Here is a 14,470-nt window from a genome sequence, read left to right as displayed (position 1 = left end):
CCGTCCGCAAACATGGCTCAGTGACTCTGACAAAAGGTGCAGCCTCCCTCCCGGCGGGGCGGACGCCAGGCCTCCCAGCTCGGGCCGCGCCTCCCCGCGGGCCCGCCGAAGAGCTCCGCGTCCCGCAGGCACCCCAGGCCCGAGCCGAAGAAGATGCACCAGGCGTTCCGCCCCAGCGACCCCCGCACACCTGCCCGCAGCTCGGTAGGTGGGAAGGGGGGGCGGGGAGGGAGCGGGGAGGCCGCGCCGGGCGCGCGCACTCCCAGGCCCGGACCTGCTGCCGCAGACCATCCCAGGGGCCGCGGGCCGTGCGCGCCCGCTGCGGCTTTACGGATACCGAGTCCCGGCGTGCAGCGGCCTCCGCGTTCCCGGACCCGGCCACCCCTGCGGGGAGGGGCACTAGTGGTGCGTTCCGGGGCGCGCACACCTTCGGCGACTCCCGGCTCCTGAAAGCCTGGGGAGAGGGAGGAGGACGGCGGAGCGCGGGGCGCGCGCCCAATAAGGATGGCGCTCGGCGTCCCGGCTCGCGCTACGGAAAGCCGGAGGGGGGCGGGGCCGCACGGCGTAAGGGGGTGTGTCCGCGCGCACCACGGGGGCGCGCGCCGGTCTCTGACTGGAGGCCGCCGCGGCTGAGGCGCGAGCTGCCCGATAATGGCGGCCTGCAGAGCCCGTGAGAGGGAGAAGCGGCGGCGGCTACCCTGAGGTAAATCTGGCCCTTCAGGCCTGGCAGAGAGGCCCTGCTGCAGAGCCGAGAGCCCTGCATGCGCCTCCCTCCCCGGGAGGCCTGTCACAGACCTGTCAGCGGAGTCCTCCTAGGGAAGGCCTCCGGCCCGCACTCCTCAGGCCACCGGCCCCGGCTGCGGCCTCCCTTTCTGCCTCTGGCCTCCTGCCCAGGCTCTGGGCCTCAGCCGCCAGCCCCAGGAGTCAGGGCAGCTGCAGGACTGGCTCCTCGGGGTGAAGGGCCTCGGGAGGATCCCCTCCGGGTTTGGTCAGGACGCCGCCGAGGAGGGGGAGGGCCTGATACTCGGCCAATGAGCGGGGCGCTGAGCCGCCGCGTCGGGCAACACCTCAGCCCAGGGCTGGCCCTTCCTGGGCCCGGCAGGTGTGGGGTCGGGCCGGCCGGCGGCCCGGCGCTGGGCTAGCAGGGCCGGCGCGGGGGTCCGGGAAGGGCCGGCCGGCCGCTCAGGTTCGCATCCAGGGATTTCATACACGCCCTCCCTGCCGCTTATTGGGGTGCCCTTTCGTGTGGGGGTACGGGCCAGCCTGGCAGGCCACGAGCCACTTTGACACAGATAGTAATGGGCGATCCACGGAGAGCGGGAAGGAAAGGCTGCTGTGGACCCGGGGCACGGATTCCGTGGCAGGAAATCAGACACTAGGAAATGCAATAGGAATTTGAACGGGGGGGCGGGGGGGGGGGTTCCAGTTAGAGGAAGTGGGACGAAGAAGTAATCTCAGAAGTTTTCATTTTCTTTATTAAATCTTTCCTATGGACTCAGAGCAGCTGGACCCAGTTTTTCAGGGTCAAGAGTCAGTAGCTTCTTGTACCCCCCCCCCCAAACTGTATGCTATGAAGATTGCACGCTCTCTTGCGCATCGTGGCCATCTGCAAATGAGATTTGTTCCCGAAGCTCATGAGAATCTCAACATTTTTTGGAGAATGAGGTGGCATGCTTTCGACTCTCTTGATACAACTCACGAGCATTTCTGGGTAGGGCCTTTGCTTCTGCCTTTAAATGATTTTTCAAGTTGAAAGATCTCTGCCAGAGAGCCCCTTCATATGGAGGAGAAGGTTTTGGTGGCAAAAATGGTCTAGATCTAAATAGCCGTTGTCAAACTCAACAACAGAAAGGTAACCATATTCTAAGTAGCTTGTTTTATTTTATTTTGTTAAGTTTATTTATTTTGAGAGAGCGCCAGCGTGGGTGGGAAAGGGGCGGAGGGAGGGAGGGAGGGAGAGAGAGAGAGAGAGAAAGAAAGAGAAAGAGAATCTTTAGTAGGCTGCATGTTCAGCGCAGAGCCAGATGCAGGGCTCAATCCCAGGATTCTGGGATCATGACCTGAGCCAAAGTCAAGAATCTGTTGCTCAACCTATTCAGCCACCCAGGCGCTTGCTTTATTTTTAAAAGACCATTTTTCTCCACAAACTTTCTTTTCATTTATTTTGCAAGAAATGAGGAAATAACATATAATTAAATTAAGGACATATACATACAGTTTGACAGTTTACTAAAAGAAAAAAAAAAAAAAGAACAACTACACATTTTCAGTTCTATATGTAACGTGGTTCACTTTCAGTCCTTAAGCCCAAGCCAGGTGTTTGTATTTCTAACTGTGGGGGTTTTTTGTTTTTGTTTTGACATTTTTATGAACTTGTGTGTGTGTGTCAGCTTTAAGGAGAAGCTGGAGTTTTATCATTTTTACTTACTGATCAAGAAAAAACAAATTTTTTGGTTTGTTTGTAACAGTAATTTTTGAAGCAGTTATAACGTAGTGGTTACAGTTATGAGGGTCAGAGCCAGATGACCTGGTTTCAAATCCCAGGTCCACCAGTTGGTAGCTGTTTGACCTTAGACATGTTGCTTAAACTGTCTGTGCTTTAGTTTTCTCATCTATAAAATGACCATAATAGTGTCTACTTCAAAATATTGTTGTGAGGATTAAATGAATTTAATATTATAAAGTGCTTGGAACAGTTACTGATACATGGTAAGTAGTACCTAAGTGTTAGCTGATTTATTATTATTATTATTATTATTATTAAAATATTTAGATTTGCCTAAGTTATAACAGTTACTCTTCAAGCAGTACAAACAGTGAAACAGATAACTAAATCATACATAAGAAGGTATATAAGCCAGTAAGTATACTTAATTTCAACAGAGCAAACTTTGTTGATTTTTCCAGAAACTTTGACCTTGAAGATGGTGAGTAGCCAGCCAAAGTACGATCTAATACGGGAGGTAGGCCGAGGCAGTTACGGTGTTGTGTATGAAGCAGTCATCAGAAAGACCTCTGCACGGGTGGCAGTGAAGAAGATTCGATGCCATGCACCTGAAAATGTTGAACTAGCCCTGCGTGAGTTCTGGGCCCTAAGCAGTATCAAGAGCCAACATCCAAATGTGATTCACTTGGAGGAATGCATCTTACAAAAAGATGGGATGGTGCAAAAAATGTCCCATGGCTCTAATTCTTCCCTTTATTTACAGGTATGTGTGGTTGAATGGGAAATAGAAGTGACTTGAACATAGCATTGGTCAGCAAAAAGAGAAATAAAAGCGTCAGATAAACTTGTACTTTTAAATGCAGGTGTTTATATAGTTAGGAGTAGATAGGGGTCTGCCAAGAACTGAGTAGATGTTTGCTTTAAAACAAGGTTTTATTTAAACCTATGATGCAAATACCTAAAAATAACATAAGCCACCTGTTATGCCATGATACTTGCCAATCTGCATGGGAATGGGGCAATGTAGGAACTAGAGAAGTGATTGAGATCAGAGTCTAATAAATTCATTTATTTGAAATCACTCTTTTGGGGAACTGAAGACAGAAGAAAATGAAAACTCCACAATCAATAGCAGTACCCATATAGGTAATTGGGCATTTCTTTATAAATCAGTAGTTTGAACAAAAGCCTCTGCTGTTTTAGAGGGTTACGTGGTTTCTTAACCATGCAACTCCAGTTAATGTTCATGAGGTGTGTGGCATAGCACTTGAATGTTATTAATAGTGCTAATAGCTAACGTTTGGGTTCCTACTCAGTTCTGTGCTCTGTGCTAAGTGCTTTAAAGGCAGTTGCTCAGAACAGTCTTGTGAAGGTGGTATTATTATTATCATCATTACAAATGAAGAAACTGAGGCTTAGAATAAATAATGAATTTATTAAAGTCGCCTATCTAGCAAGTGACAGAATTGGAAGCTGAATATAGGAGACTATCTGACTGCTAAAACTTGTGTTCCCTTAACTTCCAAATTACTCTTGCCTCCAAATTACTTTTTTTGTAGACCTGGAGAAAGCATTAACATAGGAAAACAGAAAAGATTTGCTAGATTTTTTTAGGTTGGCTTCTGACATAGATCAAAATCTCTAGGAGGGCTATACTTGCTGCATAGAAAAGGTATTTAAAACATAGGTAGTTAAAGGCCAGACGAAAATTTCTTAAGTCCAGTCATTCTTGGAAAAAGAAATAACTTTCCATGAGTATGTCTAAATTCAGAATTTACCATCAGGGTACAGAAGTATGATTTTAAAATAACAAAAGCTTTTGGACTAGGAACAACAAGGAAGACAAACACATTAATCTGTGTAATTAGAAACCTGCAGGTTTCATCATATGGTAAACAAATATCAATCTTGAGAACCTAATTTATATCGTAGTTTAGCATGCTCTGCCATGAAACCTCTTAAGGCAGTGACTATAAAGCACAACTATTTAGCCTCTATTTGATTTATTATTTACATTTCTAAAAGTGCTTATTATGTCAGTTGCACTGATAGGAAATATTAGAAACAGTCTCACCACATTCCCTCTTAAAAGTGAATAGGACCGGGGCGCCTGGGTGGCTCAGTCGGTTGAGCGTCCGACTTCGGCTCAGGTCACGATCTCGCGGTCCGCAAGTTCGAGCCCCGCGTCGGGCTCTGGGCTGATGGCTCAGAGCCTGGAGCCTGCTTCCGATTCTGTGTTCCCCTCTCTCTCTGCCCCTCCCCTGTTCATGCTGTGTCTCTCTCTGTCTCAAAAATAAATAAATGTTAAAAATAAAAAAATAAAAAGTGAATAGGACCTTGCTGAACTTTGCGTTGAATTTTGGAGACCAAGGTATATAATCTCTCTTGGACTACAGATACAAAGACATTTAAATAAACGACTTATTGCTGATGGTATCCTTGATCCAGATCTAGCAACCTTCATAGTAACTAGGCATTAGGTGGTCTTTCAAGGCTTTAAGATGTAAAGTACTTCCAGACTTGATTCAGTGATTTTTTTTTTTTTTTTTAATCTAAAGCACCTTTTTATTTGTACTCTCTTACATCTTTCAAAGCTTGGTAGACCTGTGTTCGACTTGTAGCACTTTTGCTAGCTGTATGACCTTGGCTAAATAGCTCATGTCTTCCTAGCATCTGTATCTTCAGACGTAAAATAGAAATAATAATTTTTACCTTCCATGGGAGTTGTCAAAATTAGAGATGATGCAGGTATAATATTTGGCACATAGGAAGTACTCAATAGTAGGTCATTGTTAAAATTGTCTTTTCTATGGATTTATTTAGTTCACCAGACATTGATCAGCACATTTAGCAAATACCTTCTCTAAATTTACATCTGATAAAAACAATTAAATCTATAATGTGACCACAGAGTCCCTATCCCTGGCTTTCTCCATTCTTTACACGAATTTTTGTTTTTCTCTGTGTTTTTCTAAGTATTTTCCTTGTTCTAAATGATTAAACCAGTTCCTAATAGCCAAAAACCTTACCTAGAAGAAAATGTAAAACAAATAATTAACAGAGGATGTAGTCTCAACGTAGGAACTTAGTGGCCAGTCTGTATAATTTATAATAAGTGTCGTGAATGAGAGGTACAGGATGATATAGGAGCATATGATAGAGAACCTGACATAATTATGGGGCTCAGGAATTATGAACTTTCAACTGAGGGATACCTGGGTGGCTCAGTTGGTTAAGCCTCTGACTTCAGCTCAGGTCTTATCTCATGGTTTGTGGGTTCGAGTCACACGTCAGGCTTTACACTGACAGTGTGGAGCCTGCTTGGGATTCTCTCTCTCTCCTTCTCTCTCTGCCCCTCCCCCACTGTCTCTCAAATATATATACATACATACACACACACACAGGAACTGTTTCAACTGAAACAGTGGAAACATGAAAGATAAAGAGGAGTTAGCCAGGTGAGTGAGTGAGAAAACTTCACAGCCAGAAAGAACTGTACGTACAAATATCTTAAAGCAAAAAGTACAAAACATTCTAAGAAGTGAAAGAAGATAATAAGGCTATACTATACTGGGAGAGTTGTTTTAGATGAGACTGGAAATATCAGCAAGGTTAGAGGATCCCATAGCCCATGTTAAAGAGCTTAGATTGTATCCTAAGAGATCAGGGAAGCTATTGAAGGACTTGAGCCAAGAGAATCTATGGCTGATGACATCCTCTACACGTGGAAATAAGCAGATTGGGCACTGTACTTCTATAGCTCTCAACCAGTGACCCTCAAACTATAGCCCTCAGCTAGTTTTTATATGGCCCAGATGCTAAAATAGTTTTTACTTTTTTTTTTTTTAAGTTTGTTTATTCATTTTGAGAGAGAGAAAGAATGTGAGCGGGGGAGGTGCAGAGAGCTAGGGAGACAGAATCCCAAGCAGGCTCCGCTCTGCCAGCGCAGAGCCTCACGTGGGTCTCAGTCCCACGAACTGTGAGATCATGATCTGAGCTGAAATCCAGTCAGGCACTTAATGTACGGAGCTACCAGGCACACCTAATTTTTAGCGGTTTTTTTTTTTTAATGTTTATTTATTTTTGAAAGAGTGTGGGGAGGAGGGGCAGAGTGAGAGGGGGACAAAGAAGCTCCTCGCTGTCAGCAGAGAGCCCAGAGAGCCTGGTGCAAGGCTTGAACTCACAAACCATGAGATCATGACCTTAGCCAAAGTCAGACACTTAACTGACTGAGCCACCCAGGTGCCCCCAGTTTTTACATTTTTAAAGAGTTTTTAAGAAAAAGAAAAGAAATGAAAAGGAATATGAAACAGAGACCTTATGTGGCTTATCAAGCCTAAAATATTTACTTATCTGGCCTTATTCTAAACCATTCTTTGAATGCTAGGACTCTGCATTGCTCAAAGCTATTTAGGAAGTTTGATTTTGAGAGTAAAGACAGAAGAGAGGAAATGAAGGAGTGATGACGCTGGTCTTTAATCTCAGCATATTTAGTAATAGTGCACTTGGTAAATAATTGTGTGATCTGTACCTTTCTAGACCGTTCTGGCTCACTGGCAAACACATACAACAAAGAAAATGCATGCCAAAGACATCTGCACACAGTTGCAATTACAGCTGTTTGCCATTGGGGGAGATGGCATGAAAAGGTGCTCTTTGCTTCTGCCCTCCAAAATGACAAGAGGACGTACTAGTGTACTTAAACGTAAAATTAGCAGTTCATTCATTCTTTTAAATTTTTTTTTTAATATTTACTTATTTTTGAGAGAGAGACCGAATGCAAGTGGGTTAGGGGCAGACAGAGAGGGAGACAGAATCTGAAGCAGACTTCAGGCTCTGAGCTGTCAGCACAGAGCCCAACGAGGGGCTCGAACTCACAGGCCATGAGATCATGACCTGAGCCAAAGTCGGAGGCTCAACCGACTGAGCCACCCAGGTGCCCCACCAGTTCATTCATTCTTTAACAACTCTTCATCTTCCCTACTGAGCTTCTATTCAGTGGGTTTGAAAAGGACACTATGGGACAAATGCTTTCAAAGCACTGTATCTATATTTTAGAATGACAATTCATATTCAGTGAAGTAATTAATATTCTTGAATTTAAGGTAATAGAGTTATAGTTAGATAATCATAACAAATGAAATAGCAATTTGTTCTAGGTTTTCAGCTTGTATAAAAGAAATCTACAAACTCAGATTTGAATTTTTATTTCAAAATGTAAATGTTTTTTTATAAATTGGTTTTAGAAGCCTCCAGTGATTGCCAATGTATTTGCGTTCTGCCTGTAGAAGTTTATGAAGCAATGATGTCAGTCTTTATTTTTATCAGTGACTACAGGAAGGCTTTATTTCTGTAACAACTAGTGTTCCTTGATCATTTTTCTCTTAATATCACAGATTATTTGATAGTGTATGTCCAGTGAACAAGAAAGTTATTTCAGGCCATTTAATTGAATAGAAATTCCTAATGGATGTTTATATCCCAGCTGGCAGTCTCCCAGATCTGGCTGCTGAAACTTTGACTTTTTTTTTTTTTTTTAATGTTTATTTATTTCTGAGACAGAGCATGAGTGGGGGAGGGGCAGAGAGAGAGGGAGACACAGAATCCGATGCAGGCTCCAGGCTCTGAGCTGTCAGCACAGAGCCAGACGCGGGGCTAAACTCATGAACCATGAGATCATGGCCAGAGCCAAAGTCGGTTGCTCAACCAACTGAGCCACCCAGGCGCCCCAAAAACTTTGACTTTTTCACGAAGCTATTAGCTAGGTGGGTAGAGTTCAGCTCCATTAACACACACACAAAATGTATAGCCAGTTGGACGCTTTTCAAAATAAAGCTATTGATTGAGTGATTGATTGATTGTAAGTTCTATACCCAATGTGGGGCTTGAACTCGTGACCCTGAGATAAGGAGTTCTATGTTCTACCAACTAAGCCAGCTAGGCACCCCTAAAGCTATTTAATTTTTTAAAAAAATTTTTTTAATGTTTATTTTTTTGAGAGAGAGCATGAGCAGGGAAGGGGCAGAGAGAGAGGGAGACACAGAATCTGGAAACAGGCTCCAGGCTCTGAGCTGTCAGAACAGGGTCTGATGCGGAGCTCCAGCTCACCCACCATGCGATCATGACCTGAGCCCAAGTCAGATGCTTAACCGACTGAGCCACCCAGAGACCCCACGCCATTTTATTTTTAAATAAATTTTTATGTCTTGACTTAGAGATTTGGTGGTATTCATTAGGAGCAAAATGACAGTTTGAAGTACTGAAGTTTAAAATAAAATGCACATATAAAAGCACTGACCAAATAAAACATTCATGGAATTTCCACTTAAAATTGGTAGTCTCGCTTAACCAGTCACTTATTTTCTATAGCTGAATTTTAATTTTTTTAATGTTTTTTATTTATTTTTGAGAGAGAGCGTGAGCGGGGAGAACAGAGGGAGAGGGGACACAGAATCCAAAGCAGGCTCCAGGCTCTGAGTTGTCAGCAAAGAGCCCGACGCAGGGCCCGAACCCACAAACTGTGAGATCATGACCTGAGTTGAAGTTGGACCCTTAACCAACTGAGCCATCCAGGTGCCCCTATAGCTGAATTTTATAAACTGTGCAGATGATTGTAATCCATTTATTTTTTCCCTCTTATAGCTTGTAGAGACTTCATTAAAAGGAGAAATTGCCTTTGATCCCAGAAGCGCCTATTACTTGTGGTTTGTGATGGATTTTTGCGACGGCGGAGATATGAATGAGTATCTGTTGTCCAGGAAACCCAATCGTAAAACTAACACCAGCTTTATGCTTCAGCTGAGCAGTGCTCTGGCTTTCTTGCATAAAAACCAGATCATCCACCGAGATCTTAAGCCTGATAACATCCTGATTTCTCAAAGCAGGTTGGATACCAGTGACTTGGAACCCACACTGAAAGTGGCCGATTTTGGTCTCAGTAAAGTTTGTTCAGCCTCTGGGCAGAACCCAGAAGAACCTGTCAGTGTAAACAAGTGTTTCCTTTCCACAGCGTGTGGAACAGATTTCTACATGGCACCTGAAGTGTGGGAGGGACATTACACAGCAAAAGCTGACATCTTTGCTTTGGGGATTATCATCTGGGCAATGCTGGAAAGGATCACATTCATAGACACAGAGACAAAGAAGGAACTCTTAGGGAGTTATGTAAAACAAGGAACTGAGATTGTGCCCGTTGGAGAGGCGCTTCTGGAAAATCCCAAAATGGAACTTCTCATTCCTGTGAAGAAAAAGTCTATGAATGGGCGAATGAAACAACTGATTAAGGAAATGCTGGCTGCAAACCCTCAGGATCGTCCAGATGCTTTTGAACTAGAACTCAGATTAGTACAAATTGCATTTAAAGATAGCAGCTGGGAAACGTGACACATACATTGTTTGCAAATATCTCGGATGGTATGCTGCTTATGTTTTCACAGTGATGCAACAACATAATGTGGCTGAAAAAGAATATAAAAAGCTAAACTCCACCTTCTAAGGGTTTAGATTTTATTGTGGGGTGTTTTTTTTTCATTTTTCTTAAGTCCAAGCTGGCCATTTTGTTAGTATGTTTTAAGTGTGTATTACCAATGTGGGTGTACATTTTTTAAAATGATCATTGGAAGTTTGGCAGGAAAATTCTCTAAGAGCCAAGAGGAGAAGAAAGTCCAGTTTTCTGGAAATAAGTCTCTAAGTATTTTAGACATTCCTTGTCAGTATTAGGAATTTCCATGGAAGAAGAGGTTTGCATGCTGGTAATGCAACCTTTGAAGCTTTGTAAAGGAAACATATATGTATATATTTATGTATATGTAAGTATGTGAATGTGTGCATTTTGCATTCCATATGAAGAAAATGCCACTTCTGTTTAAATTATTTGATGTAGGTTTGGGTTTTTGAGATTTGCTGGTGAAATCAGTGATAAAAATAAAAGAACCTTCCCTCATCTTCCTACCCTGTCCTTCCCTCTAATGAAATCATACCACATTTTTTATTTTTGTAATATTATACAGCTTTTTTTTAAGGCATCATTTTGGAGGGTCTAAAATTATCTAACTAAACATAAAATTAAGTGATCCAAAGCTGCTGAAGTATGTTTGAGCTCTCCAGTGCCCTATAGCTGCAGGAGTTGAATTAGCCATGCAATCATGTGGTAGCAGGTTGGCAAGGACCTTGATTCAATCACCTTCTTTAAGTAACCAAGCATTCAATTAACCAATTAAACCACTGCACTGGAACATGTCTGCACTTGAGCATCTGCAATCTGATATAAATCTGAACACAGGATTCCTCTGTTTCTGAAAACTTTGCTATATATGAACTGCCCTACTTGATATATTAATTTTTGATTTCAAGACTTTGTCTAAGCCTCAGCATAAAGTTGAAGAAATCAAAAGAAATCTACCCTCACATCGCCTGCCCTGATATGGTCTCTTGTGTAATCACTGGAATTCCTTTCGTTTTAGCACTAATGCTATTTTCTCTTGTCTAATTTGACACAGTAATGATAGTGATATGGTTGTGTTAAATGTTGATCACCTTTTTCTAAAGTGGGAGATGATACCTATACAGTGTGACAAATGGATAAAATATTGTGGCATCAATTATATCTTTCAAGTAGAAACATTATTGATTTTATACAATCACACTTGGTATGGTCTATGTAAAAAACCAATAGACTGTTACTCTTCTTGAAGTTAGTTTGATTTTTAACCCTGTATGGTTATCTCCAGTTTGTTTTCCTATATACATGCAGAGAATTAAAGTCTAAGGAAAGTTTTCCTAAAACAGAATATTAGCCTTTAAGGTTAGATAGACTTTAAGACCATTGTATCTAGGTTAGTCTTTATAAAGCACTAGAATCTTTGGTCAAAGTAAAAAAAAAAAAGTATTAGAATACTGAAATTGTTAATAGTTTCATAGTCTCCTCGCTTTTTTTTTTCTTGAGTTTTTTTTTTTTTTAATTGAAGCATAGTTGGCACCCAATGTGTCTCCTCAGTTTTTTTGAACTTCTACAACTTTTGGAGTTTTGCTAACATAATTTTTCCTTATTTAAAGTGTATTTGGGGACTAGAGAAGGTGAAAAAGCACAAAAAATTAGAGTATGTAAAATTTCTGAACTATGTGTTACTTGATCTGGAAGTTTGAAATTTGGACTGAAAGGCTTTATTGAACTAAAGCCTTTTATTATTTTTTTTAATAAACCTTTTAAAATAAAAAAATCATATACTTTTAACATCACTTTCAAGCCAATAAATACAAGAAACTTTTTGGAAATTAGAGGTGGAAATACACTGGAACCTCATGACCATTGACCCTCTGGATCACCAAATTACTATAACACAGATCTGGCCAAGGGGATTGAGTTATTGGAAGTGAAAAGTATTCTAGTGTCACATCAGTAAGGTGGCACTTCAGCAGAGATTCATGATGATTCAGGTGATAGCATGCCGGTGCTTCATTTGCTCTTCAAATATCTATGTGCTTAGAGTCATGGTTCCCTAAGTACATAGTTTTGGTCTTGCTTCATTTAAAATAGCTAACAATTACTTATTTTGAAAGATTTCACCTGTGAAGTGGAAATCTTTCCTTCATTGGCAGCAAAGGTATGAGGTGATCAGGAGGTTTCTTCTGGAATTTTCTCAGTCCTTGTATTCTAAAATAGCCTATGATACCAAGCAAAATGATAGTAAATTCTTTGTCTCTATTTGTTCTTTTGGTCAGGAGGTATTTATTAAGTACCTACTGTGAGCTCAGCACTAAAGGTCAGTTGATAAAATGACAGTTTAAAAATGGTATATAACCCTACAAGCCTTTTCCAGCCAGGAGTAAGAAATAAAAGGTTAGCGATACTTGGAAATTCCTGGATATTTGCTAGAGGAAAAACGAAAGCAAGAATTTGTGCACAGTGCCTTGCCCATAATAGGTACTCAATAAACAATTATTATTCCTCAGAGTCTCTTGCCATGGTTTATAGTGTTTTATGAAATTTGTCTTAATTGAAAAAAGACCAAATATTTCAAATAAGCTCATAGGCAGCTGTGGCCAGTTAAAATATGGGGTTGTACAGTTAGTTCCTAGAATGTTATTTTGCACTAGATGTCACTTAGAAAGATGGGGTTCCTGTAGATTTTTGGTGCTAAGGGATACTTTGTCATTATGATGAAGTAAGTGTTAAGTGTCAGATAAATAGCACACTGAATAGTTCTTTCTGCTGGTCTGTTTTTTCCTCTTTGTTGTTGTTGTTGTTTTTAATTGTAAAATGTTTATCAATCAAACTATTGTAGCAGCTACAAAATAATTCACCAGCATGACAAAATGGTCAAAAAATAAGTCATCAGCACTTCAAAAATGAAAGCAACTTTTGAAATTTTCTTTTAAAATTGTCAAATATATTTTATGAAGAATTTATAAAAGGGGGAAATGATTGTAATTTATTGTTCATGACTGTTTTTTTTTAAATAAAGTGAGTTTCAACAACAAAAAAAAAACCCTGAAATTCTATATTGCTGATTTGGTGGCTCTGTATAGTTCTGTAGTGCTTTACTTCATGAACATAAAATAGAGGGTATAAAATTTGAAACAATGTCATTTTCAGCCTTATCTATTAAGTGAAACTTTCTGTAATAGAAGCTATTACTGAGGAAAAGATGATTGGATTATAGGAATTTCAGCATTTCAAGTTCTCTAAAATTTTAATGCTTACTATCTTGCTGTATTTGTCAGAAGAACTTATATTGCCTGAAATAAATGTTTTTTTTCCCATTAATCTTTCTATCTCCTTAAGCTGAGGATGCATCCCAGACTCAGAATGAAGTACAGTAAATGTACCAAGAGGAAGTCATTTTTCAATCCATAACTTGAAACCATGGTTTCCTTTCTATAAAGTCCTCTGGCCCGCTTTTTTTCTTTTATAGGTTTTATTGTGTATGTCTTCTCCAGAATAAACAGAGTACTGAGGATACAGTGCACTTAGTGGCCCAATAGACCAGCAGAGGGAAAAACTGGAGGCAGAAAACATTAACGCTACCTGTGATCCAGCGGCAAGTAGGAATTTAGGCATCAGGAATTGTGGCTGCTTCTGACTCTGCCACCTTCTCCTGGCATAACCTTTGTACACAGGCAAATTTTGCTTTCTGTTTTGAGACTAATTTTTTAATTAAATCTTAAGCTATAAATATTTGTATTTACTAGCTCGTTTGTAATCCCTTGCAGTTTACAAAGAGCCTTCACATGGCTTTTAACATATCTTTGCAGTGGGTTTTACTTAAAATAGGGGCTGGTTTCTTGATGAAGAAATTAATAGTAGCACACCAGTTAGTGAGGTGATGGTAAGGGTTTTAATGCCTAATCTCAGACTCCAGCTGGAGTTTTCTCTAATAACAAAGCTTTATCTTTCTCACTGAAAATGACCCCTGGTTGTTTTGGTCTTTAAATTTAAATGTTGCTCTCTTAGCCAACCAATCATAGATGTCCTCTAAAATGCAGTGTAATGATAGACAGTTGGTTTGTGGTTAGATAACAACTTGAGAAAACCTACCACACCTCTTGAGGGCACAGTGCTGTCTTGCGTCTTTTAAAGGCAGTACTTTCTCTTTTGTAATGATTTCTCATTGGTTAGAAGAGAATTGTAAAAAAAAAAAAAAAAAAAAGGTATCTTTGACTTCACTCTTTCGTTTCCTGTTCAGCCCTGGTATTTCAAGCTTAACTTGTTCTGAGCAGAATTAGGTAACTTGGCATTACTAAAGGCATCATGGCCCAGAGGCTGAAGCACAGGTTCACTGTAGCAGATCTCCTACCGAACACTCGCTTTTGCAAATACCTACATGATACGTGGCACTGGGCAAGTCACTTCATTCTGAGCCTTAGTTCCCTTATCTGTAAAACTGACATGATGTATTTACATTTCAGAATTTTTGTATGGGTCAGAGATAATACACATCAAGTGCCTGGCATAGTATCTGGTACATTAACTTCTCAAATCGTCGCCATTATTGTTAACTGGGGTTCTGATTTTGACAATATGTT

At 41.0% G+C, this 14,470-nt stretch overlaps 1 protein-coding gene across 2 annotated transcripts; it reads left to right on the top strand.

The window, feature by feature from the left end:
* The first annotated feature begins 222 nt into the window (after positions 1-222).
* On the top strand, positions 223-14,068 carry PDIK1L (PDLIM1 interacting kinase 1 like). 2 transcript variants are annotated; one of them, XM_049617737.1, is made up of 3 exons: positions 223-703; positions 2,908-3,209; positions 9,089-14,068. In XM_049617737.1, exons 2-3 carry the CDS (start codon positions 2,925-2,927, stop codon positions 9,827-9,829), a joined length of 1,026 nt encoding a protein of 341 aa, XP_049473694.1. In that variant the 5' UTR covers positions 223-703; positions 2,908-2,924; the 3' UTR covers positions 9,830-14,068. The 2 variants fall into 2 exon arrangements, with proteins under 2 accessions (XP_049473694.1, XP_049473695.1); XM_049617738.1 differs by lacking the exon at positions 223-703 and adding an exon at positions 723-1,711.
* Positions 14,069-14,470: the final 402 nt, after the last annotated feature.

Source organism: Panthera uncia (assembly GCF_023721935.1).
Source record: "Panthera uncia isolate 11264 chromosome C1 unlocalized genomic scaffold, Puncia_PCG_1.0 HiC_scaffold_4, whole genome shotgun sequence".
NCBI classification, from domain to species: Eukaryota; Metazoa; Chordata; class Mammalia; order Carnivora; family Felidae; genus Panthera; species Panthera uncia.
This window is presented reverse-complemented; position numbering and strand designations above follow the sequence as displayed.